The 25,660-nt window shown below is 55.6% G+C and overlaps 1 protein-coding gene and 1 long non-coding RNA gene across 5 annotated transcripts; one reads left to right on the top strand and one right to left on the bottom strand.

The window, feature by feature from the left end:
- Positions 1–1,581: 1,581 nt before the first annotated feature.
- On the bottom strand, positions 1,582–24,799 carry Myo1c (myosin IC). Of its 4 annotated transcripts, none has more exons than XM_006977398.4 (32): positions 24,580–24,799; positions 17,781–17,936; positions 17,572–17,687; positions 16,920–17,118; positions 16,758–16,838; positions 15,132–15,311; positions 14,952–15,050; positions 14,632–14,745; positions 14,479–14,550; positions 14,010–14,129; positions 13,808–13,890; positions 13,515–13,620; positions 13,328–13,408; positions 12,980–13,071; positions 10,059–10,153; positions 9,929–9,975; positions 9,750–9,830; positions 7,139–7,244; positions 6,921–7,038; positions 6,278–6,391; positions 6,124–6,200; positions 5,755–5,823; positions 5,572–5,656; positions 5,313–5,472; positions 4,671–4,754; positions 4,187–4,280; positions 4,037–4,092; positions 3,769–3,904; positions 3,616–3,686; positions 3,426–3,523; positions 3,230–3,329; positions 1,582–2,902 (listed from the first exon to the last, which is right to left on the bottom strand). In XM_006977398.4, the coding sequence occupies exons 1-32, from the start codon at positions 24,652–24,654 to the stop codon at positions 2,876–2,878; spliced, it is 3,192 nt and encodes a 1,063-aa protein (XP_006977460.1). In that variant the 5' UTR covers positions 24,655–24,799; the 3' UTR covers positions 1,582–2,875. The 4 variants fall into 4 exon arrangements, with proteins under 4 accessions (XP_006977460.1, XP_006977462.1, XP_042138343.1 ...); XM_006977400.4 differs by lacking the exon at positions 24,580–24,799 and adding an exon at positions 23,712–23,889; XM_042282409.2 differs by lacking the exon at positions 24,580–24,799 and adding an exon at positions 23,708–23,852.
- Positions 24,684–25,522, top strand: LOC121831363 (uncharacterized). Its single transcript, XR_006074735.2, has 3 exons — positions 24,684–24,801; positions 24,885–25,132; positions 25,299–25,522. It is a non-coding gene; the product is annotated as an uncharacterized LOC121831363 (long non-coding RNA).
- Positions 25,523–25,660: the final 138 nt, after the last annotated feature.

Below are 25,660 nucleotides of genomic sequence, written 5' to 3'. Positions count from 1 at the left end.
TTTGTTTTTTTGAGACAGGGTTTCTCTGTGTAGTTTTGGTGCCTGTCCTGGATCTCACGCTGTAGAGCAGGCTGGCCTCGAACTCCCAGAGATCCGCCTGGCTCCGTCTCCCGAGTGCTAGGATTAAAGCCATGGGCTGAACCTTTTTTTTTTATACCCAAGACAGAATTTCTCTGTGTACCCTTGGCTGTCCTGGAACTCACTCTGTAGACAAGGCTGGCCTCGAAATCACAGAGATCCGCCTGTCTCTGCCTCCTGAGTGCTAGGATTAAAGGCGTGCGACACCACCGCCCGGCCGATCAACCATTTCACTGGCCCCTGGTATATTCCCCTCCCACCACCCTCCCCGGAAATTAGCAAGGGAGGTATTAAATGTAGATATGCTCACAAGACCACATCGGGCCCCCAACAGTCACACACTGTGGGTACCATATTCTCTGGGAACTTGTGCCTTACAAGCCCTGGGTGAGCAGCACTAAGCCTCTCCTCAAGCCTGCCTCTTGACCCTGCATGCAGTGTGCCATGACCCTCCCCGCCCTCAGGCTCCTGAGTGTTCTACCACCCAGCGGTGAGCAGGTGGCTGCTTGCGGCGTTCAGTCTTGCCTTCTGCAGAGAGGAAACACAGGTTGTCTTTGAGGGAGTCAGCCCTTCCCCCATTTTGGTCCTTGCTCTTGGGTGTGGAGCATGCTTTCCTTCTAGAGGCAGGGCAGGCATAAGACCCAGGCCTGGCCAATCACCATGTTCTTCTAACTCCGATGACTAGCGGTCAGAGCATCCCGTTCACTCTAGTGCAGTGAAAAACCACCTCAGAGACTTTGTTAGAGAAGAAACATGTCCTGCTCCTGATAGGATAAAAGCCTGGAATTGATGGCAGTAGTTGTTCCCGCCAGTATGTGGGGGGTGTGGGGGGTTCCTTCAGTGGCACCCAGAGACGGTTAAGCCTAGATCTGGTCCCAGACATACTCCTAACAATGTCTTTTGGACACCTAGAAGCAGCCCTCCCGAGGACAATAAAATGGCCATTGCTGACAAATGCACTTTTCCACCCAAGCCACTTTGTACTAGGTTCATCATCCTGGGACTGGGGACAATCCTCTGAGCTACCTCAAACACCAGCTTCTTTAGGAAGTGCTGACCCCTCCCCTCCCGTCTGTCTTGCACCGGCATAGGCTTGTACTGCCCATGCTAGGCCTCCTCCATCCAGCCATACCAGATGGTTGTTTGTCCAAAGCCAGGGCCCTGTGCCAGGTTGATCGGCGTTTGGTGGACAGTCCATAGTACAGCCACTGGCTCCTCTCTCGTGTTGTTGAGACAGGCTCTTTCTACATAGCCCTGGCTGTCACAACTTGGTATCTAGACCAGGCTGGCCTAGAAGTCACAGAAATCCAGTCCACCTGCTTCTGCCTCTGAGTACTGAGATTAAGGTGTGCAATACCACACCCAACTTGGTTTCTCTATTGCTCCTAAGGGCTCCCTGTCTCCTTCTGCTGCAGCACCAGGTTCCTGGCTGCCTCCTAGGACCACTCCCCCACCCCCCCACCCCCCCCACCCCCTGCCCCCAGCACTCACAGGGAAACTGTGTTGGCAAACACATATTGCTTTATTTAGTGTTTCTCTGGATTGCAGAAGTGTCAGCAGTGGGCTGAGGACCCCAGAGGGAACAGAGGGAGCCGGGCAAACCCAAGGCCCTCTGAGGTGGAGAGAAGCAGCAGAAAGGGTGATGGACGGCCCTGCAGCTCCTCCAGGGCTAGCCCTGGCCCCATGCTCCCAGGTCACGGATGTGTCCAGGCCAATAAAAACCCTACCATCCTGAAATTGGGTCCAAAGTGTGTGTGTGTGTGTGTGTATGAGGAGGTTGCCATCCTAAGGCAAAGACCCAGGCAGAAGACCCCCTCCCATCTGGTGGCTCCCAAGGGTGATTGCTGGTCAGAGAGCCAGGTGCATACTTAAGACATGACCCTTGCTTTATGGGCCTCCCTGGCCCTGGGAAAGGCAGTGAGGTGTGCTGAGGACAGTGCTTCACTTTAGGATTTGCCCCAACCTGCTGCTAGGCAAGCCTTCCTTGTGTGGCTTGCCTGTCGCCAGCTGGGTGACTCCAGGGGCCTGGACTAGATGATTTCTCTGAAGTCTTCCAAACTTTAAGACTTTTCCCCCACTCCAGGATGCCCTCAGACTGAGGTGGAAATATTAAAACTTTTTTTTTTTTTTAAATGCTGGGGATTGAACCCAGGGTCTCACACATGCTTAGCACCAGCTCTACCACCGGGGTAATCCCCAGCCCTAAAAAGGGCATTCTTAAGGCAGGAAGATGGGGTAAGGTGGTCTCAGGCCCCAGGGGGAGGTCAGAGTGGGCCTGCAAAAGGTGCAGGTGGGTGGGTGGACAGACAGACAGACGAGGTGTCAAGGGAATAAGGAGAAGAGGCTTGGCCAGAGAAGAGGGCCCCACAGCCTAGCCCACCCAATCTTTTAGCTACATTCCTTTCCCTATTTGAGTCAGGAAAACACATCCAGTGTGTTTAGGGTAGGAAAATGGCTTTTTTAAAAAAATAGTTTCCTATAAAGCATCAAAAAAATCTCAGAGAAAACTTCAGTTAAAATTCCCTTCTCTCAGACATTTGGCATCAGCAGAGGGCTGGCCTGGTCTGCTCAGGCCCCTGCTTGTCTATTGCTGTGGCCCGGCCTGGCCCACTCCTGGGGTAGCTCCCTGGCCCCCCATCACCTCAAGAGAGGGTGAGCAGGAGGCAGGAGTTTGCAGGTGGGCTTTGGGGGTGTCCCTGGATCCCTGACTGGAAGCTCGAGTCTTTGGTAACTGGGAGGGGAGGAGGGAAGAAGCAAAGCATCGGGAGTCAGGAGGGGTCCACTGGTGCCTTCTTCATCACCGGGAATTCAGCCGAGGGGCCACCTAGTGGGGGAAGCCTAGTGGTGAGCGGAGGAACTGCAGGTACTTAGAGGCTCTGGGGAGATAGGCCTGCAGCAGGTTGTGGCGAGTTGAGTACCTTGAGGCCTTGGTACTGCACTTTTCTATTCCCACAGCGGTACCTACTGCTCTGGCCAGGGTGAACTGCCCCACACATGTGTCCCTGCACCGTCCCCATTGCCCTCCTTACTATAACCCTTTTATGGCCACCAGAGGCATGGGCAGGCATCAGGGGAGAGGGGACACGTACTCCAAGGAAGGCTTGGCCATCAACGGCTCTACCTTAGACCCAGGTCAGCAGGCCTCACTCACCACAGCCAGGTGGCCGTTCTTAGCCTTGGTGATGAGAAGCTCCGAGCCAGACGTGAAGTCGATGATGCCATCCCTGCCTGGCCCCCCTGCGAATGTGATGCTGGAGGCAAGGAAGAACGTGAAGACTTGCTCACAGAGACGGACCCCCGAGGCCGGGCCTTTCCCAGGGCCCACGAGCCACCCCAACGTGCTTCACCTGCCCTGGTTGATGTTGATATTGTTGACGCGATCGGCACTGAGGGCCGTCTTGGTTAGCGTCTCAATCACATGATCACTCTGCAGCACCACATCTCCCTGGTGAGCGAGATGCAAAGAACGAGTCAAGCCTTGTTGAGGGCTAGAGGACCCGCCCCCTCTCCAACTCCCAAGTCCCAAGGGGGGTGTACCTTTTGTTTATTGTCCTCACGCTGCACATGAAGCACAAATAGGCTGTCACTCAGGCTACTGACGGAGATTCCTGAGAGGGGAGGGCAGAGGTCAGGGAGCGACGGTCAGAGCAGGGCTCCTCCCCACCCCCGCAGGCCTCAACGCTGGCTGACCCGTTAGGTTGGTGTAGTCGATCCTCTGCTTGACTTTGGCGTCTTCCACGATGACCACGGCACTGGGCGTGAGCAGCAGCTGCCGGGAACGAGGTTTGTAGCCCTTGCGGTCATATTTCACCACTGGTACAGCGTACTAGAGACACACAACAGTGTGAGGAGCAGGGCGCGGACTGAGGAGCTCCAGGGACGACTTCCTCGCCCACGGCTCTGGCCGATGGGCAGAACACCGCGAGGGCTGCTCGAGTCGTGACGGGTGGGTTCTTACCTGGATGGGCTCAGAGCCCAAGGCCTGAAGCACCCTGGGGCTGATCTCTTCATTGCCTGTAACCAAGATGGGGAGAAGGAAGTTGGGGCAGGCCTGAAGGAGACGTCATGGTGCTGGAAGGCTCAAGGGGTTGAAAAGTGGGGGGCTTACCAAGACGTGTGCTAATGAAGAGTCTGGGGACACTCTGGGGGTAATTGTCCTTCTTGCCCTTGAAAATCTCACTAGCCACAGCCTTTTGCTGCAGCTGATGAGACAAAAGGAATCAGTGTCAATGGGCTGGGGACCCAACAGCTCCTCCCTTCCTTACCCACTGTCCCCACCAAAGAAGGCACAGAGCTCCCCAGGAGTTATGACAGGGTCCTCCTCCTCATCCAACACCATGTTGGTAAACACAGGGTACATCGACCATGGACACTGATCAGTGAGTGTAAAGCTGGCCCAATCAAGGCTCTGGGCAAGCCGGCCCACAACATGAGTTCTATTCCCTTCTCCAAACTTTCTGCAGCCTCCACGGCCTGTGAGAAGCCCAATGAAGGGCCTGGCCTTCTTCTGAGGCTCCAGTGTTGACCAGGCAAAGTGCCTGCTGTCCCCAGAGCCCCCACAACTAAATACTTGCTGCCCCTGCTCCCCACACCTGCTGCTTCCACTCAGGGCTGATACTCCGGCAGTATTTCCACACCATGTTCTTCATGCACAGCTCCCGTAGCAGCTCTGAGGCCTAGGGAAAGAGTCGGGTCAGACCTCTTTCCAGCCTGCCTCCGTTCCTACTGAAAACCCCCAACAGGCCCCTCAAGCCAGACAGCCCTTTGGAGTATTTTCTCCCTCGGGAACTCATTCTCTCTTCTTTTCTTTTCTTTTCTTTTCTTTTCTTTTCTTTTCTTTTCCTTTCCTTTTTCCTTTCCTCTTTCCTTTCCCCTTTCCTTTCCTTTCCTCTTTCTTTCTTTCTTTCTTTCTTTCCTTCCTTCCTTCCTTCCTTCCTTCCTTCTCTCTCTCTCTCTCTCTTTCTTTTTTTTTGAGACAGGGTTTTTCTGTTGCTTTGGAGCCTGTCCTGGAACTTGCTCAAACTCAGATCCGCCTGTCTCTGTCTCCTGAGTGCTGGGATTAAAAGTATGCGCCACCACCACCCGGCTGGGAACTCATTTCACGGCCCAGCTCTACTTCCTCTCCCTGCTGCACCCTCCCTGGCCACCTCTCTGGAGACATGATAAGGACACCCCCTGGCCCCTGCTAAGTGCTGTGATGGATGTCCCTAACTCAGTATGGAGAGCCCACAGACCTCTCTCAGGGCGGGTGGGGGTGTGGGCCAGGAGGTGTCCAGGACATTCCGGGGTAGTTGCCGCCTCAGGTTAAGTAAGAACGACGTGCGCACGTGGTCCAGGTAGAAGGCATTCTCAGGGCAGCGGGGTGCATGGCGTAAGATGAAGCCACGGATGAGTCTGGGGGTGGGAAGCCCACACAGCTGGGGTGAGAAACCTGGCAACAGGTCCCCACGGTCACCTTCATCCAGTCCCCCCTCACGGCACCCCAGCACTCACCGACGGATCGTCTGCGCTGCCCATTTCCTCTTGGCTGCCTTTCTCCGGCCCAGTGTGCCACGCCACCATGACTGGATACAGATGGCTGTGGAGACCACATATGGCTGACCTCTGTCTTCTCACTGTGGCGGCCCATCCATCCCCTAGACCCTGCCCCTCCCAAAGACCCCTGGGACCCCACACCTGATCGCTTCACTCGGAGGAATTTCTGCCGCCAATGAAAGCCCCTCCAGGCTGCCTGGATCTGGGTGGCTGTGGTTGGGGAAGAAAATTAATGGTCAGAGCTCAGCACCCCTAGGTGAGGCCTGGCATGGTCAGTGGCATGAGTTACGTTGAGGAAGGAAGGGTCTGTGAGAGGCAAGTCAATGGAAGACAGCGGATGAGTGTGGGGCTGGGTTTGGACTGGGGCGGCTGGCGGCCTTTCTTTGCTGGGGGCCAGGAAGGAGGAAGGACAGCTGAATGAGGGTGGGCAGGTTTCCTGGGAAAAAAGCCCAAAGGCAGTCATTTCCATTCCCCAAGATCCCCACGGGACAGCAAGGGTGAGTCTCTCACCTAGGCTCTGCCGTCGGACCTCCAGGGAATCCTCTGTGGCAAACAGCGTCTTGGGGAATCGGATGAAGATCTTAGTCCTGGGAGGGAGAGCCGTGATCAGCCTCTGGGTACCAGCTCCTTCATCCTCCAGGCCCCGGGAACAGGTCCCACTCACCGGCCCATTTTGTACTCTTCTGGCTTGTAGCCCAGGTGTCTGACCAGCACTGCCACCCCATCCTGGGGCCGTCCTGCCCACGTGGGCCACGTCTCTGGACACAGTGACTTGTACCTGGGGATGGGGAGAGCGGGCATGTACTCAGGCAAGCCCAAGCCAGTGCGCGCTCTGGAGGCCCCTTCTGCTCTGCTGGGTGTCTATAGGGGCTTTCACTCACTGGTACATGGTACACATGCCTGAGGGTCCCCATTTTAAAGGTGGGGGACTGAAGCATTCCCATCTACCTAAGGCAGAGATGGGATTCATATCCTGGTTCATGTCCCTCTGAATAACTACAAAACCACAACATCTCTGAGCTCCTGTCACCAGTTTCTGGTGGCAGCCTGTCAACGTGCTCCTCCTGTGTGCCCCTCACCAGGGGCTTCAGGACGGTGGGGTTGTGTGTGTGCACCTTGTATCTTCTTTTCCAAGACTAACACTAGGCCCATAGCATAAAATGGCTCCTGGCCTGGATCCCATCGCAGCTGAGGGCCTCTGAACCCTCGTATCTGAACTCGAGCCATGAATGCCCCTCCTCCCTCGCCGTTCCAGAAAGTTCTGATCCTCCCCCCTACCCCATTCGCGGTGGGCTGACCCCACCCACCTCTGTAGGAAAGCCTCATATTTGCGGCGATAGGCGAAGCCGGCTCTGCGCACGCGCAGATTCTCCATAAGTCCCAGGTACTTCACCTGGTGTCGGATAAGCACCTCATCAAACCGACCTGGGAGGAAGACAGCGGAGGTGGTCCTCGGGCTGTCACTGGAAGGCAGCGTCACCACCCAAGAGGCACAGCTCACTGCTCCCGGGGCCAGGGAACCTACCAGGCTGTTTGGCATCATTTGGCTTGATGCATCGGATATAGGCAGGCTCCTTAGACTTCAGGATCTCCACGAGCTGCAGGAGGCTCATCTTGAACTGTGTGGCAACCTGGTGAGCCAAGGGGGTGTAGGTCGGCTGGGGCTGGGCGGAGGCCACTCATGCCTGCACACACCGCCCCTCTTCTTCCCATCACTCCTACCTCACGACAGAAAGGGCCACACTTCACCTTAGTTCCTTTTAGCTCGTTAGAGACCTCAGCTTTTCTAACCCAGCTCTTTGCAACGCCACACCCCACCTCTTTTTTTCCCCCTTTTCCTTCTTCCTAGTACTGAAGAACAAAGTCAGGGCCTTATGCTTATTAGGACAGAATCCCGCCACTGAGGTACCCTTCCCCCCTTATTTTTGAGATAATTGATCACTCTGAGGTAAAGTGCACTGGGGACAATCTGGAAATGAGCCCAAAGGGAGATGGTGTTGGTGGGAGACAGCAGGAGAGAAAGGCAGTTCAAGCAGACGGAGGATGGCTAAGCAAGGGCTTGACACCCAGGGAGCTCCAGTCCTTGCAAGGACTTAAGGAAGGCAGAGGCAGCGCAGCAGAGAAGAGGTCTACCGGAGAGACTAGACTTTATCTTTAGGGAAACAGGGCCAATGAGGAATTTGGAGTCAGGGAGCAGCAATGGATGTGTATGTCTGGTTATTTCCACAGCATTTGTGTGGAAGATGGACTGGGAGGGGCTGGTGGGGAGCTAGGAGACTAGAGAAGAGTTGGTTGACTGGTTCATGGGGACTGACCTGGACCACTGGTTATAGGGGCAAAGGAGAGGGAGTTGAGCATTATTCAGGCCACAAAAATCCACATCACCCAACTGGAGAAGTCCCTGGCCCGAGGGACCAGGTGGAGAGTGATCCCTGTCTCAAGTCAGGGACAGAAGAGCAAGGGGCTTGGCCACAAAAGGGTCCACTTGGGGACATCACTGGATACAGAAACCAGAGGCATGCTACAGAGTATGGGTATGGAGGGTCTGCAGGTGTCCTGAGTATGGAGATACTGGCCTGTTGTGGAATATCCCTTTAACTATGTAAAGATGTGTTACATTTGTTTATGTTGCAGACTATTGCTTTAACTATGTAAAGATGTGTTACATTTGTTTATGTTGCAGACTATTCCTTTAACTATATAAAAGTGTGTTACATTGGATTACATTGCAGACTATTCCTTTAACTATGTAAAAGTGTGTTACATTGGTTTATGCTGCATTTGTTTAACGATGTAAAGATGTGTTGTTTTGCCTGCCTGAATGGCCAGTAGCTGGGCAGAGGAGGGATAAGCAGAGCTGGTGGGCAGAGAAAATAAGTAGGAGGAGGACTCTCGGCTCCATGAGAGAAAGAGAGGGAGATGCCTGCGGTCAGCTAGCCAGCCAGGCCGCTACCAGGCAGCCAGACACCAAGGAAGCAGTGAAACTAGGACACACAGAATGAAAGAAAGGTAAAAAGTCCCGAGGCAAAATGTGGACGACGAGGATCAGGTTAAACTAAGTTACAAGAGCTAGCAAGAAACGAGCCTAAGCTAAGGCCGAGCGTTCCTAACTAATGATAAGTCTCTGTTGTGATGGGAGCTGGTGGGCAGCCCAAAGAAAGTCTGCTACACTGGCTGGAAGGACGGAGTCAGGACAGCAGAAGCAGGGTCCTGGATGGGCACCACAATGTCTCTGTGAGCCAGCTGGAAGTACCCCGGGCCTCTCTCCCTCCTGACCTGGAGCTGTGAGGACCTCTTCTGGCTCAGCCCAATAGTTGTACCTCTGGCCTCAGCTGGCTGAAGGTCCCCTGCATCTGGCACCACTGGCCACATCTGCCTTTTCCAGCCCCTCCTCCACTAAATTGTTCTTTTCAACTGTCTGGCTTTCCTTGGCCTCTGTGTGGATGTGGATGGTGGACACACAGGTACGCTGCCTACAGAGCCCTCCTACAGGTCTACTTGACAAGCACTTACTCATTCTCTCGCCTCAAATGCTGCCTTTGCCTTGGAGCCTTCCCAGATGCCTCCCCCACCACCCCTGCAGGCAATTCACTCCCTCTTTATAGTTCCCAAAGCACCCATGCACCGGGCTGTGAGAGCAGCTATTTGTTTGATTCCTCAGAGCTGAGAGATGTCTGCTGACTAGATAGATACACACAAGTGCCCAGGCAGGCTGGGGTACCGTGGGTACCCATACAGAGAGAAGCAGGCAGAATACAATAGTCTACATATAGAGAATGGTGGACACACGGGTATGCACTTAGAAAGACAAGGGCTAGCAAGGTGGCTCAGTGGCCAGTCTGACACCCCCAGTTTGATCCTGGAGACATATGCCGTGGAAAGAGAGAACTGACTCCAATAAGTTGTGTTCTGAACTCTACTCACACCATGGCACATGTACCCCCACACACATACATACACAAATAAATAAATGTAATAAAAAATTGGAGGGAAAAAAAAAGCCAAAGACGGTTGTGAGAGCAGACACCCAGGTACGTGCCCACGGGTGTACACACGCTCCCGGTCACAGTGCCATCTGGGCTCTGGTCTGTGCTTGGGCACACACACACACCACTCCAATGTCATAATCTCCGCACCGTCTCTGGTCGCTTCTTGTCACTGAGCTCATTCCTGTCAAAGCACTGGCTCATGATGGGGTTCATCGAGCTGCACATGGTCTGTGAGGCAGAAGAGGGGTCAGGGCTGAGCAGAGAGTCGGAGAGGCTTCCGAACTGTGGGTACCCAACCCACCTCAGCCCGCCTGTGTCTTCCTCACCTCCTTCAGGTTCCGGAAGAGAAGGTCATTGTTCTTATCCAGAAACCCTGCGAGGGGAAAAGAGACGAAGGGTGAGGGAGTGCCCGCCCCCCCCACCTGGCCCCATGGGACCCAGCCCCAGGATCCTCACCAGTGACACTGTAGGTCACCTCTCCAGCATAATGAAGAAGGCGGAACTCCCCTCGACCTAGCGATTTCCTGGTCTTCTGGTCAGCGAGTTTGTGCCTGAGGGTGACAGGGAGAGGAAGCTACCATTTCTGACCTGGGGCATGTCCCTGCCTGTTGACAAAGCTTTAGGAGCCATCCAGGAAGGAGCCAGCAGGCCCTGGGCTGTCCCACAGATTGCACACTTCGTGGCAGACTGTGCAGGCCTGAGGCCTGTTGCAGAGTTCACAGAAGTTCAGAACGGTAGACAAACTTGCCTAGAGGCCAGCCTAGCTCCAGGAGCTATGAGGAGGAACTTGGGCTTAGGCATGCCAGGCAGTCCAGGCATAGGGCTGATTTCATTGCCTCTGGCCTCTGCCCAGCTGTTTAGAGGGAGGTAGAGCTGCCCTCTCCATTTTCAGAATGGAATCTGTCCCAAGAGATTATTTAAATTCTAAACATGCTTGTACCCTCTAGCCCATTTTTTTACTTTGAAGAACTATTCTGAGCAACTACCCAGAGATGCAGGTGAAGATTGAAAGCCTCAAGAAGAATGTGGTGGCCTTGCTCTCACATCACAAACCTGGAGGGTGAGCTTCTGGGTAGCTCAGTGGTAGGATGCTTGCCTAGCATGTGTGAAGCCCTAGGTTCCATTGTCAATACCGGGGGGGTGGGGGTGGGAAGCAAGAACAAAAACCCAGTGGGGTGGTGGTGGCACATGCCTGTAAAGCAGAGGCAGGCAGATGTCTGTGAGTTTGAGGCCAGCCTGGTCTACATAGCGAGTTCCAGGATGGCCAGGGCTACAGAGAGAAACCCTGTCTCAAAAAACCCAAACAACCACTGGGCGTGATGGCGCACAACTTTAATCCCAACACTCAGGAGGCAGAGGTAGGCAGATCTTTGTGAGTTTGAGGCCAGTCTGGTCTACAGAGTAAGTTCCAAGACAGCTAGGGCTGACTGTTATATACAGAAACCCTGTCTCGAAAAACAAACAAATAAACCAAAAACAAACCCTGGAGAAGCTCACTGGGGCCCTCAAGGCAGGGTGAGAGCTGCAAAGTCCCCATGGGTCATAGCCCTCGAAGGACATATTTTGGAGAAATTTTTCCACTTGATACAGGAAAAGCCCTAGAACATAACATTATCCTGAGCCTCATACACAGTAAGTTCCTGACTTTGGAAAAAAAATGTATAGGAACAGGCAGGAAGGAAATGCCTGGGATTGTTCACAATGATGACCTCTGGGAAACAGGGTCACAAGAGGCTTTGCACACATTCCAACTCTCTCTAATGAGCAGCATTTTCGTAATTATGTGAATTTTATTGTTCAGTGTGATGGTACATGCCTGTAACCCTAGCACTCCGGAAGCAGAGGAAGATAGGATCAGGAGTTCAAGGCCATCCTTTACAGTGAGTTCCAGGCCAGACTGGGCAACATGAGACCCTGTCTCAGAAAATCAAAACCAAGCCGGGCGGCAGTGGCACACACCTTTAATCCCAGCACTCTGGAGGCAGAGCCAGGCAGATCTCTGAGTTCGAGGCTAGCCTGTTCTACAGAGTGAGTTCGAGGATAGCCAGGGCTACACAGAGACACTTGGAAGAGAAAGACTAACCAGTACCAGATACAGTGGTGAAAGCCTTTAAGCCCAGCGCTCCAAAGGCAGAAGCAGGTAGATCCCTAAGTTCCAGGTCACCCAGGACTACAATGATATTTTGCCTCAAAACAATAGCCCCCCTCCCCCCCAAAAAAAAATCCCTTCAAATGTTTTCCCTGCTTCCTTCCTTCCTTCCCTCTTCTTCTTTTTTATTTTTTTAGTTTTTCAAGACAGGGCTTCTCTGTGTAGCCTTGTCTGTCCTCATTCTGTAGACCAGGCTGGCCTTGAACTCACAGAGCTCTGTCTGCCTCTGCTGTCCCAGTGCTGGGATTAAAGACATGCACCACTACCACCGCTGGGCTGGCTGGCTGGTTGGCTTGCTTCCTTCCTTCCTTTCAAATAGGACTTCACATTATAGCACAAGTTGGCTTCAAACTGCAGCAATCCCCATCAAGCACAAGCAGAAACAGTTTTTCATGTACTTGGCTTTGTTTTTTTTTTTTGTTTTTTTTTTTTTTTTTTTTTTTTTTTTTGAGCAGGGTCTCTCTATGTAGCCCTGGCTGGCCTACAACTTGCTCTGTAGACCAGGCTGGCCTGAAACTCACAGACATCTGCCTGCCTCTTCTCTGAAGTGCTGAATTAAAGGCATGCATTTCATGCTTGGCTTCATGTACTGTTCAACAAACAATGCTCAGGACTGTTGAGTCCAAAAGCCTTGGGACATTCATCCCAAGCTCTCCAATCTAAATAGATAACATAACCGTGACCAAATGAGTAAATCTTTCTGAGTTTTGGTAAGATACAACACAAGAAGCATCCTTATGGGGTTCTGTAAACTAGGAGGTGAGGGGTAGGGGTGCCCAGTTTGTGTGCTGAGCTTCCTCACTTTACAGAGAGTCCTTTTGTCTTTTGTTTTGTTTGTAGACAGGATCTCAGGTGGCCTGGAATTTGCTATGTAGCCAAGATGGCTTTGATCCTGAGGCCTCCTCCTCCCAAGTGTAGGACATTCCTTATATAGAAAGCAATTTACAAATGAGGGAGCTTAAAAACAAACAACTTAGCAAGTTTCATTCTCAGAAAAGGAGGAAGGTCCAACAGTGGCCTTTCGTAACTGCCAACATCACCACTTTCTCCGGTGATTAACTTGTGGCTGGTGGTTTGGTTTGGTTTGGGTGCTGGGGACCCAAAAGGAGTCCTGTGCATGCTGGGTGTGCCTTCTACCACTGAGCTATGCCTTCAGCCTCACAGCTGGTGTCGCCCCTATGGAGGGACCCCGGCTGAACCTGAGCCCCGGCCCCAGCAGCTCACTCACGTCAGGAAGTGGGGGTGGTGCTTGACAGTGTCCTCCAGCTTCTCCAGGAAGGTCAGGTCTGTGGCCTCCCCAGGACGCAGACACTCTTCATCCTGCAGAGCAGAGCAGGAGGTGAGGGATTTATTGGAAAGGAGGTGATCCAGAGGCCATCATGCAAGAAGTCATAGGCACAGGAGAAAGGGGCAGAGCTTAGGGAGCCCTGACAGAGAGCCTGCGGCCTGGGCCAGTACCTCACCTTACCCTGCCCAGCCCCACACTCGGACCCAGCCAGCGGACACACTTGGGACAGAAAGGAGGGAGGTTTCCAGGCTGTCTCCCACCCTGAGGCTACAAGAGCAGAGGATGTACCAAGATGGAGATGATGCCCTTGAACTTCTCCTCGACCAGGTCACAGATGATCTTGTTGTTGAAATACTGGACAGGTTCCCACTGCACAGAATGAGAAGGGCATCGATCACCGGGTCCCCCCCTCTCTCCTGGGAGCCCCAGTGCCTCGCTTCCCATGACATGCAGGGTACCCCAGGCATGCACGTACCGCAATACCCTCTGCCTCGTATTCCTCCTGCTCAGACTTGAGCGTCAGCTCGATGAAGAGCTGCTGCAGCTTCTCGTTGCAGTAGTTGATGCAGAACTGCTCAAAGCTGAGGGACAGTGGAATAACCCGCAGTAGTGCCGGGGACAGGGAATGGACGGGAGCAGGTACAAGCAGCAGGGCTGAGAGATGCCAAGCAGGGCCATGGCTGGGAATGAGAGGCAGGGCACAGAGGAGGGGGCCAGAACACAGACATTAGCAGACAGACTGGCGAGGCTCAAAAGTGCAGGACTGACCTGTTATGCTGAAAGACTTCGAAGCCGTAAATGTCCAGGAGCCCGAGAACGGTGGTGCTTCGCCAGCTGGGACTCTCGGCATCCTAGGGCCAGCCAGTCAGCAGACAGCATGGGTCCTCATGGTCTGCCCCAGCTCCCAGCTACAGGCCTCCCCGCCCGCCCTCCCTGCCTTCCTTGGAAGCAGCATGGACTGAGTACTCACCTTAGAGGCCAGTGACCTGTTGATCTTTCTGACCAGCCAGGAGAAAGTGCGGCTGTACACAGCCTTGGCGAGAGCGTCCCTTGCGTATGCAGCCTGTTCAAGGTTCAGGGGGCTCAGGAGCTGCCGCAGAGGATAAAACAGGAGGTGAACGCCACAGACACCCTTCCTTCTGTCCTACCTCCCCTCAGACCCAGGCACCAGATAAAGGAGTCCTTACCACCCCGCCTCCCTAACTCCATTAAACCAGAGAGTGGCGGTGCTATTTAGGACATCATAGGGAAGCTGTATAGGGGTCTCATTCTTGGAGGTGGGAGCCCTGGCCAGCTCACTGCACCTCTCTCTAAGCCACCTGCATCACGCCCCTCCGGCACTACTGAAGACCCTGAGTAGACCAGCAGAGAGGAATGAAGGGACGAGGCTCCCTAGGACGGCTCACCTCTCCTGTTTCTGTGGCCAGTCTGAGTCTTACCTCTTCCCCCTTGGCGATGATCTTCCTGTGAGTCAGGGCTTCCCTCAGCATTGTGCCTTCCACGCCAAGGAGCTGCCAAGGGTGGGCACAGTGAGGGGCTGGTTTCTCTCACCTCAGCTGCCCCTGTCCTTGCCCTCTGCCCGCCACACTCACCCTAGTCAGATACTTGAGCTGGTTCTCAGTAGTGACCTGGGCATTGCTTTCCTCGTCCGCAGCAAAGTGGATGTTGCCCAAATGCAGGACGCTGGCCACGATGCTTAGCAAGTCCTGAGGCGGCAACAGGGGCGTGTGGTGGTTATGAGGTCAGGGAGGTCAGGGCCGCCCATGAGGACAAGTAGGAGATGCTCAGATCCCGCAGGGAATGGTTGGTAAAGCACTCAGGAGGGGAAGGGAACTCCAGGTAGAAACGGGTTCCAAAAGAAGTGGGTGAATTTGGGGTGGGAGGGGAGGGGGGTCCACAGAAGCGCCCTAACCTCCACTTCATCCTCGGTGAAGTCAATGACTGACAGTGCCTTCCTGACGACCTTCCAGTCACTCTTGTCATTGATGGAGGAGACTTTGGCACACTGGCCCTGGAGAAAGAGCAGAGCTGGCAGCCGGCACTGGTGCTGTGCCCCCCTGGGTGGCACCCACCCGGCCGGCTAACTGCTCACCTTCACCAGGTACAAGTAGCTCTGGGGGTTCCGTTCCAAGCCCAGACGACGAAGAGTCTCCTCCTCACCCCCCTCCAGTAGCTGGTAGAAGACGTGGAAGTTCCGCTCCCCATGATTCTGGTGTACCACTCGTGACTTTTCCAGGAGGTAACTGAGGATGTGGCCTCCCACAGGGGCACCCTGTGGGTAGGGTGGGGAACAGGGATGGTCAGCTCGGTCAGGAGAAAGGACCCATCTTCCTCTTCTCTCCTGCAGTAGACCTGGGCTCTAACTCTAGCTCTGCTACTGGGTAAGTGGGCTCAGGCACCCACTCTGGCCTCAGTTTCTTCATTTAAGAAATGGAGACACAGCTCTCACCTCTGTCAGCACACACACATGTGGCGCGCACACACATGTGGTGCACACACACAGATTTAAGGGACAGCGAGAGAGATTCAACTCTATCCACTTCCGAGTCATACTTGTATGCCTGCCAGGCACTCCAAATTTAACAAGCCTGCCCGTGCATTCCAGCTTTTTCCTCTCCCACACCAACTCCAGCTCGTGCCCGCCCATCTCGATCAGTGGCAGCTCTGTAGTGCAAGTTCTTCGGGAGGGAAGGCTGTGGTCCTCCCAGAAAACTTTTTTCCCACCTACTTCCTATATCTAAACTAGCAGTTGATCCTGCTGCTTTAACCTTGAAAACACCCAGAATCTAACCTCTGCTCTTCACCTCCATGACTACCACCCCGATTTGAGACGCTCATCTGTCACCTACATTATTACATCAGCCTCCCAACCGGTTTCCCGGCTTGGCTGGGTTCCTCTATCATCTACTCCCAACAAAGGCTAGAATGACCTTTTCAGTAGGAAAGTTGCATCACGACCGGCTACTATTCAAAACCCTCTCATGATTTCTTTTCACTTAGCTGAAAAAAAAATTTTTTTTTTTGCAGGGCTCTCTCTGAGCATAGCTTTCCATGTAGCCTGTGTTCTTAATATGATTTAACGTCCTTGTTTTAATTCCCACACTAAGGCAGGGGGAAAAAAAAATCTTTGCAAAGACCTAAGAGACCCTGGCTGTCTGCTCCTGTTTTCCTGGTACCTTGCTTCCTCCTGCGGCCTCTGGCTTCACTGTAGTCTTTAAACACACTAAAGACTCCACCTCTGCAAAGCCTTGGACCGCAAGGCTACCTGGCCTCATTGCCCCAGGCATCCGCTGCGCTTGCTCCCCACTCCCACCGAGTCACTGCTGAAATGCCACCCCCGAGTGAGGACTTCCCTATCTGCTTTAGAACTGCAGACCCAGGTGTGGCGGTGCAGCCCTGTAATCCCAGCTACTCAGGAAGATGAGGCAGGACAGTCGGGAGTTGAGGAGCAGTCTGGATTACAAACTGAGACTATCTCATTAAAAAAAAAAGAAAAAATTCCAGCAGCACCCCCCTTTACCTGATTTTATTTACTGCTAAGTTATTATGTTTCTGTTTATCACCTATCAGTCCGGGAGACAAGATCTGCTTGATTTCACTGCTCTAACCGTAGCCCCCCCCGAAGAGTGCCTGGCACACAGTAAGTCCTCAACAAATACCGAACCTCCTGAATGGCACACCCGACCCCCTTCTAATGCTTCAACACACCCACAGGTACCTTGAAGTCAAACTGCACGTCCATGTACTTCCCGAACCGGCTGGAGTTGTCATTTCGGAGAGTCTTGGCATTTCCAAAGGCCTGGGAGTGGATGGAAATGTGAGGAGAGCCGGGTAGTTTCTTCTCGTCCTACCCTCTCCTCAGCTGCTGCCATGCCCTCACCTCCAGCACCGGGTTGCTCTGCAGCAGCCGGTCCCGAACGGCACCACCCCGCTCGGGGGCCGGGCAGGTCTCCGCGTAGAACTGTAGTAGTCTCTTGGTGGCCTCCGTCTTTCCCGCTCCACTCTCTCCAGAAATCATCACTGCCTGGTCCCGCCGCTCAGTACGAAGCGCCCGGTACACGGTGTCAGCCACTGCAAACCTGGGGAGAGGTTTGCCGAGAGTTCGCGGGGGTGGGGTGGGGGGTGGGGGGGCACCTACATCTGATTGGACCCCTCTTATAAAATGTGGGGGCGGAGGGGTGGACCTCCACAGCTGAGGATGGGGGCCGAGCTCACTAGCACATGGAAGTCTGAAAGGATCACTCCGGGTGGGGTGCTAGCCAGGTGCAGCATGTTACAACAGTTAAAGGAATAAGTCACGAGGGGGAGCTGGGGTTGGGAGCCTGGGGGGGGGGACGGACAGGACCCAGAGACTCATCTATGAGAACCGAGGTGACTCTGGGATAAGCAATCATGGGATTCCTCACAGCTGTGAAGGGTGAGTCAGTCACCCAAGGCAGGGGTCAAGAATCATTTCGGAGTGGGGGTTGGGTGGGGTCATCTTGCATGACGATGGGGGAGGTCACTCCTGGGAAGGTGAGGGGATCACTCACAGGTGGGGAGGCACTTCATAGAAACTGACTCCACGGTAACGTTCCATATGCTGCCTACTGTAGATCTGTAGGTCTCGGTAGGGGTTGACGGAGACCAGGACGGGGCCGATGTAGGTCTGGGGGACAGAGAACGGTCAGCAGCTTGTCCTGAAGGCTCCTGGTGCCTCCTTCACCCCAGGTCTGTTGCCCCCAGCACCACCCATTCTCACATAAATGAGGTTCTCCCGGAATCGCCTCCGCAGGTTCTCAATGAAGGCAGCCTCACTGGTGAAGTTCTCCAGCAGAACAAAGTCCTGCACCCCCACCCGGTCCCGGGCGGTCAAGGCGCTCTCCATGGTCACCCGCACCCCGTCACTGCCCAGGGCCTGTGGAGAACCAGCCACGAGACAAAGTCAGAGTTTGCAGGTTAAGGCAAGGCCACGTCTCCAACCCCGCCTGCAGGATGTGGAAGGCAGGGACACTTGGCTACAGAACACATTTGGGACGCACGATTGGGTCACACTGCGCACATGGGCCATGCACAAAGCCCACAGGAGCACCCGGGACCCGGCAGACACAGAACGAGTGCATGGAATTCAGAGAGGCGTAGTTTCGTGTGGAGAAAGGTGGGTCATGAGAATGAGCTCCTGAGAACGGAGTAAAGAATGCTGTGTTGACCTTGGACAAATCTCCTTTCTCAGGGCTGCTTTCCTTCTCGGAAGAGGAGTGAGTTAGTTCAGGTGACCTCAAATCAGCTATGTGTTACAGGTGCTTTGGAGGACAAATAGTTCAGGGTGAACTATGCAGGCAGGGACAGGCCATTTCTCCTGCTCCTACCGACCCCAACTCCCCAGGGGTAGAGCTGCTTAGAGACCAAGCAAGAGCCCATCTCCCAGGAGAGGGTTTCCCCATGGGCCACCACCCCAGCTGGACTTACCACCCACCCCAGGAGGGGGGTGGCCTGCCCTCCCTCAGCTGGAGCCACTCCCTGAACTCCAGCTGCTCGGCTCCCCACAGTCCCTCCCCGGTTGAGAAGCCTCAGGAGGTGGGGGGTTCTACCAGGGGAAAACCCAGCTGCCACCCAAGGGTGGGGCAGGAACAGGCTTAGCTAGACCCTCACGCCATGTCCAGGGATGAGGTTTCCCTTTACGGAGGGTCTGCAGGTTCCAGAAAGTGCTAAGAGTCAATGAAGAGGAAGGTATTGGGTGCAGGGAGGTCACTAAGTCTCCCCCGACCCTAGTAGATCAGGAGCTCTCTGCTCCTCGGTCACCCCTAAGAGCCCGGGGCCTGCTTCCCTCACACCTGCCCACCACTCACCCACCCAGCCCGAAGCTGCTGTCAAAACCACGGCCGCAGCCACCGCCCCCTCGTCCTCGGGTGAGGAGTCTCAGCCATCACCAGGGGCGACCCGCATGGCCCTGGGTCCGAGCGTTCTGCAGCCTTCTCCGCCTCGGCCTCCTGCCCTAGCAACTTTCAGGGACGTTTTCCACCGAAATTCCTGGGCCGCGCCTGATGCCTGGCTAGCCCAAGGAGGCGCTGCGGGCCACCGAGCGACACCCAGGACCCCCATCCCACCCTGGCCCCTGCTCACCGACGCCCGGTAGCGCATCCTGCCCGACCTGGCGCCCCGCTCCGCTGCCCGCGCTCTCGGTCCGGGCTCGGTCGCGGCGTCAGCGAGGGAGGGGCCGGCCCGCCCCCCGCACCGCCCCTCGCAGGCCCCGCGGCTTCAGGGGCTCGGAGCCCTCGACCCCGGGGTCCCTCTGCAGCCGGCCGAGCCCGGGCTGGGTGGGAGGGGGCCGCGGGACCTCAGAAGGGGGCGCGCGAGGGGCGGGGCCTCCTGCGTGCCGCGGGCTCCGCCTGAGTCAGGTTTTCCAGGAGGAACGTCGTTAGTTCCAGGGTGGGGCCCGGAACCCGCGCGGCCGCCGCGTCTACACGGCCCCGGAACTCACTTCCGGGCTCGTGTCTACAACACGGGGCCGGACACCCCGCGCGAGACCAGGGCTGAAGCCCGTGGGTCACCGAGGAAGCAGGATTTCCCTCCCCACCCCCAACCTCGAGTCCCGGGAAAGTTAAAAATAGAACGAAATGTCCAAATACGGCCGGCGCGCCTGGACAGGCGGAGCCTCTGTGCGGGACACTGTCCACCCCCATACCCACTCCGGGAGGACCAGCTCCATTCTTGAAACCCCTAGGAAAAAAATTGTTTGAGACACAGTCCCACTACGTAGCCCAAGCTGGCCTGGAACTCAAGAGCCTCCTGCCTCAGCCTCCCGGGTGCTGAGATTACAAACCTGTGCCAGGATGCCCGGGGAGAAAATCTCTGGAAAGGTCTCCTGCCCAGCAAAGAACACAAGCCCTAGGGCCAGGGACGGCAGCAGGGTGCGATCCCTTTTTTTGCGCAGCATGGCCCCTATAGAAGCCTGAGTTTCCTGGGTGGGCAGCCACCTTCTGACTTCCTCGCATTTGCAGCCAATACCTTTATGCTCCATCCTCAACATCCTTCTTTGGGCTCAGTGCCCCAAGGGCTCCTCTCATCTCTCTTCCTTTCTGGTCCCTCTAGATCCCCCCATTCTCTCTACCCAGGCTGTCTCCCCAGTCCAGCTTCCAGCTGGCTCTCTGAAGGCACCAGCCCCTTTTAGGTCCGAGCTGTGTGTGTGGGGTGTGGGGGTGGACTCTGGCTCAGTTGCCACCACTTATGGCATATTGATGTCTAAGGGGAAAAAAAAACAAAAAACATCAAGTCTCTTAACTTCTTAGGAGGCAGACGGTTCGTCTTTAAAATGAGGCTAATACCTGCCAAAGGAATTGTTGGGTTGCCTGAAATGAAGCACTTAGGCACCACCGCCCAAGCCTTCAACACCACTACCCTCTTCCTCTTTCTCCCAGCCACGCTCCTTCTATACACATGCTTGGGGGGTGAGTCCACTCTTCATGTCTAGTGGGGAACCCCCCCGCCCCGTGCGCCTCTATCTGTCACTTGCAAAGGGTTCTCAAGTGTCTTATCTGTTTCTCGCCCGATGTTAAGAACCTGAAGCATATACCGAGGATACAGACTTGTTCTAGGGAGGAAAGGTAGGGTAAGGACCCCAAAGCGCCAAGGCGCCCCACCCCTTGGACGGGGACTCCCTGGGGAGACGGTGCGCCTGCGACAGGTGCTGGCTGCAGCCTCGAGGGGAAAGATGGTTCATTACTTCACGAACAACAGCTCAGGCTGAGCCACAACCCAGGGGTGGGGGAGGCGTGAGGCGCCAGCTGGGAAATGGGGCCCTTTGGAGCGGGCCAGGGGAATGGGTGCCGCAGGTGATGGGTAAAAAAAAAAAAAACAGGGCAGGGGAAGCGCCCTCTGCGATGCCCCGGCTTTAAAAGCATGGAGAGGATACGACTTTCAGCCCACCCCAGAGCTTTAGAAGACTTGGGGCGGGAGGGTTCCGAGTACCCAGCAAGAGCAGGGCTCCTTCCCCTCCCCCTGTGGCGGCCTCAGGGAGCTGCGGCTCGGGCCAGTGGAGTCTGGGTGGGAGGGGCGGGGCGGAGGGGGAGGGGCTTCGGGGCCGCAGTGCCCGCCCCGCCCCGCCCCGCCCCGCCCCGCCCCGCCGCGTCAAGCGGCTGGAATGAGGGGAATCCGCGTGCGGAGGGGTCCGGCGGGCTTCACCCGTCCCGAGCGGCGCAGCCGCATTCCTGGGATGCCCGCTGGCGCCCCCGCAGCCACCGCCCCGCATCGGAAGGAGGGCGCGTCGCCGCCGCCCTGTGGGCCTGAGGCCAGCCACAGTCCGGGCAACCTCCCCTGGCCTGCTCCACCTCTCTGGGCAGAAGCGTGAGTCCAGAGAGGGGAAGTGAAGTGGGGAACCCAGGGTGGGAGGGACACCGCCATGCCAGGCGCTTCCTGCGTTCTGAGCTTATGTCACTCCCGTCGGTGCCCGGCGCCACACCATGAGTTCTGTGTTATTATTATATTTTAGAAAGGGGAACTGAGACTAGGTAGGTGAGATGCCTTGTTCAAGATTTCTACACTTCTAGGACGGATGGAACCGGAACCCAGGACCCCTAATACTACTGCTGGGCTGCCTCGATCCCTCCCAACAGTTAACAGGACTGCGCTGACAGTTTTCCTCAGGGACCTAGCACAGGGACCTGTGTCCTATGATTACTGATATATATGCTTTAGGGGTGGCAGCTGGGGAACAGGTGACGGCCACTGGGCCTCACAGCATGGCCCTGCGCTTAAGGTTGGCTGCAGGCTGGAGTACACCATATACCAGTGAGTGACCCAAGACTTAGTCTGGAAAAGCACCTCTGGTCTCCTCCTACCTGGGCAGATGTGTACTGGAACTACAGGGAATGGGATTGACATTCTGGGCCATTCAGTGGCCCTTACCCAGTGCTTCCAAGCCTGATCTCTGGTGGAGTTAAAAAAAAAACAGCCACAAATGTTCCCGAAACCCCCAGGGCTGGAGGAACTGCTTTCAACAACCCTAAACTGACTTCCACTGAGGCAAACATGGCCTCTTGGAGCAGGGGAAACAAAACCCCAGCCTGCCTGGTAGCTCAGTGTTGGGCACAAGGCAGACACTCTTGTTCTGTCCCACTCTATAACCTAGGCTGACCTGGGACACCACAGTCTCCTGCCTCAGCCTCCCTAGTGCTGAGACTACAAAAGTACACTCCCACACCTGGCTTACTTTAGATTCTCGAATCCATTTTAGGTGTGGGCCCAGGTTGCCCCATCAGGGAGTGTTAGAGGCTTCAGGCTTTGGGGAACTGTGAGGGGAATGAGGACAGGCAGGGATGGGGAGGGTTTTACTCACAGGACCCACCACTCGAGCTCCAGAACCGTGGATCTTTGGTCCGCCAGAGACCTTTATCTGTGAGTCCAGCAAAAGCTAACAGAGCACCTTGCCCCTGAGAGTTTTCACATTCACTGTCCTCCCAGAGAGTGAGGGCAGCATCTCCAGCTGGTAATCATGACCTGACATTCAAGGCCGGTCCTCCTCCCTCCATCCCTCACACCTGTCACCGCCTCCTAAGACCTCACTCCTGCCTCTCCATCCTGCTCCTCTTCTGGACCAACACAACAGCCTCCTAACTGTTCTTCCCATCTTCCTCCCACCAATCAAAGCTCTGGCCTATGGCATTTACAAATGCAAATGTGACAGTCTCAGGTTAATGGAAGGGAGGTTGGCAGAGCACAGCTGCCCACGTGCAAAGCCTGCCCTTCACACTCACTGCTTCTGGTCAAACCCTTGCGAACGTGCTCAGTTTACTCCACTGCTCCTGTATGAATCTGTGACCACACAGGTAGTCCCCTCCAGTCCCTTCTTTCTCCACACTTTCCCCACTACCACACACAGTCAAGAGGTGCTGGTTGTACCACTGCTGCCAACCACCAACCACACGGAACTGCATGCGTCTGTGGCTTTGCACCTGCAGCTTCCTTGGCCCAGCTCACTCGACCTCCCCACCTCACTTAGTCATCCCCGAAGAATCAGCTTAGACATCACCTTCTCCATAGCTCCTTCCTAATTTCCCCCAACACACAGCCTCCTCATCGTCTGTTTCCTTGTCAGACTCTGCCGGGAGACGGCTCCGGTCTTAGGCAAGCACCCAGCCAGGCACTCGCTGGAGATTCAATAACCCCAGTGGTGGGCGCCTGCATGAATGAATGAATCTCAGAAGCCAGGAGTGTGAGCAAGAGGCTGGCGCGTGCCGGAATTGAATAAAACAGTGGGCCAGCCATTCATTCCCCCATTCATCTCTGAGCCCCGCACCCGCCTCATTTCTACAAACGGCTCGCAGGGATCACTAGCACGCCTGGGCTCCGGGGGCGAAGGACGGGAAGGGGCGGGGCTCGGCCAGTTTCTCCGGAACCCAGAGCAGGGGCAGGGAGGGCTGCGGGAGTGGCCCAAAGGGAGCACCGGGAGCCTGGATCCTGCGCCCGCGCTTTACCCGCGAGCGTCCCCAAGAGTCTGATCCCCAGTGCCTCCGGGTCCTGGGATCCTGCACCAGTTGGGCTGAGCGGATCTTGTCTCAGCAACACCCGGCCTGAGACAGCACGACCACAGCTCTGGCCGCTGAAGGCGCCCAGCCGCCTGCCCCTTCCTCCGGCCAGCTGGCCGACGGAGGCCACCCGGGACCCTGTGGCCGCTTCCCTTCCCACGCGTACCCACCGGCTCGGCTCTTCGGGTGTTCGGGCGGGGGCTGGGCTGAACGGTGTGGCCGCCTCGGGAGTCCGCGGCCCCGGCACGCTCTCCCCGCCCAGGGCCCGCTAGGGGCCGGGCCGTCGCCTATCGTCATCCCCCGCAAGGCCCAGACTCAGGCGCGCGCGCGCGCGCGCCCTTGGGCCCCGCCCCGTGTTGGTGGCCCTCCCCAGGGCCCGAGCCGGCACCCGCCAAGGCTTGGTGCTGCACTTCTCTACCAACCCGCAGGACGAGACGCGTCATAGTTACACTCGCGCGCGCGCACACACATTCCTCCGGTAGAAGACCAGACTCACGCTGTAGTGCTCGGTGGGCGAGAACACCAGATGCGGTTCTCTGTCCCCAAACGAACTAGACCCTCATTCCACTGCCTTGCGTGCTAGGCCAGCCCTTCCCCATTTCTGATTTTCTCTCTGCCTTCACCAACCTTCTCGTTCCATGCCGCTTGAGTTGGGCAATGCCAGTTCTGCGTGTCCGGCAGGGAAAGAGAAGACACCAATTGTACTGTGCGCCTGCGACTTTTATATGTACTCGTCTTTTGGCGTTAGAGCACTGTCATCTTGCTATCTATGTTGAGTTTCCAGCTAAGCCCATTTAGGTTCAGGGAGCTGGCGGAGGAATTCAAACCCAAACCTCCGCTTTGAAAAAATTCCTTGTAGTAGCCCACAATTCCTTATCCCTTCTTTCCACTTACTCCTTCTAATAGTTTCTGTCCCCATCAAAGATCAGAACAGGTCCTCACTGCTCATCCCTTTCCAGATGGATGTACTGGAGGCCGCCCGGTCCAGGAGAGACCCTACCACCATTCCCCCCAGCCCACAGTATCATCCCAGCTTACAAGTTTGCCTGGCCTGTGGGGATGGACCACGCGGATGATCTCCCCTGTTGGTATCAGTTCTACTTGAAGTGCCATTCCGCTGTGTGGAGCCAGCCTGCAGGACGCAGAAACTGCCCAGCGTGCCACTGGCTCACACTGGGATGGCCAGTTGGTTCTGCTTCAACTCCAGCCCCAGGGGATGTGGCTGGTCCAGCTTCTCAGGACACAGCTGGAGCAGTCCAGGTCTGATTGGGAGGTCTCTTGGCCAGAGGGTTGGGGCAGGAAGAGGAGGGGCTGAAGGATGGAGGAAATGCCTGTTGTCTCAGGTAACCAGAGGAGCTGATGCATCCACCCATGAGGGACCCTGGGTTCCAGGTCAAAGGTTAGGAGACAACCCCCGCCCCCAACTCCTTTCCCAGCAAGTCCTTGGCAGGGCCTCTCAAGCTGCCCTCTCAGATCAGCTCGAGTGCGGAATAACCATTCCTCTAACCAGAGGCACAGCTTTCCACAAAGCCGAGAGGATCCTTTATGTGGCATTGCTCCTCAAGTCCCTTCAGCTTGGCCGCCTCTGAAGGTAGTGAGCCTTACCCTCCTTTCTCTTTCTTTTCTTTCTTTTTTTTTTTTTAAGAGTTTGAATGTTGTCTAGGCTAGTCTTGAACTCCTGGACTCGAGATCCTCCTGCTTCATCTGAGTGTTGGGAGGACAGGCATGTGCTGATTACTTGTTTGTTTTCGAGACAGGGTTTCTCTGTGTTGCCCTGGCTGACCTGGCACTCACCCTGTCGACCAGGCTGGCCTCGAACTCAAGAGATCCAACTGTTCTCTGCCTCCCAAGTGCTGGGATTAAAAGTGTGAGCCACCACTTGACTACACCTTGTTTTAGAGGCCGGGGCTGGTCCTGCTAGGCAGAAGGTGGTATTAGAAACAGCAAGAGGCTCTGCCCATCTCACTGCTGGAGCCTCAAGGTAAGTTCCTGGGTCCCTTGGGTGTGTACCCCCTGTTTATTTTCAACTGTACTCGCCCCCCCCCCCATACACACACAGTGTTCCTGTTTTTCTGTCTTCATTGTTGCTAAATCACAGCTGACATTTTCCTGGCCTGGG

This window comes from Peromyscus maniculatus, chromosome 8 (genome assembly GCF_049852395.1).
Source record: "Peromyscus maniculatus bairdii isolate BWxNUB_F1_BW_parent chromosome 8, HU_Pman_BW_mat_3.1, whole genome shotgun sequence".
Taxonomy (NCBI): Eukaryota; Metazoa; Chordata; class Mammalia; order Rodentia; family Cricetidae; genus Peromyscus; species Peromyscus maniculatus.
This window is presented reverse-complemented; position numbering and strand designations above follow the sequence as displayed.

Bases quoted from the DNA above. Each gene is read 5' to 3' on its own strand.
- Myo1c (XM_006977398.4), bottom strand. From the start codon at position 24,654: ATGGCACTTCAAGTAGAACTGATACCAACAGGGGAGATCATCCGCGTG. The intron at 10,154-12,979 runs GTGAGTGAGCTG...TGTCACCCTCAG, and splicing joins CACCACCCCCACTTCCTGAC to GCACAAACTCGCTGACCAGA. The intron at 5,824-6,123 runs GTGAGAGACTCA...CCCCAACCACAG, and splicing joins GGTCCGACGGCAGAGCCTAG to CCACCCAGATCCAGGCAGCC.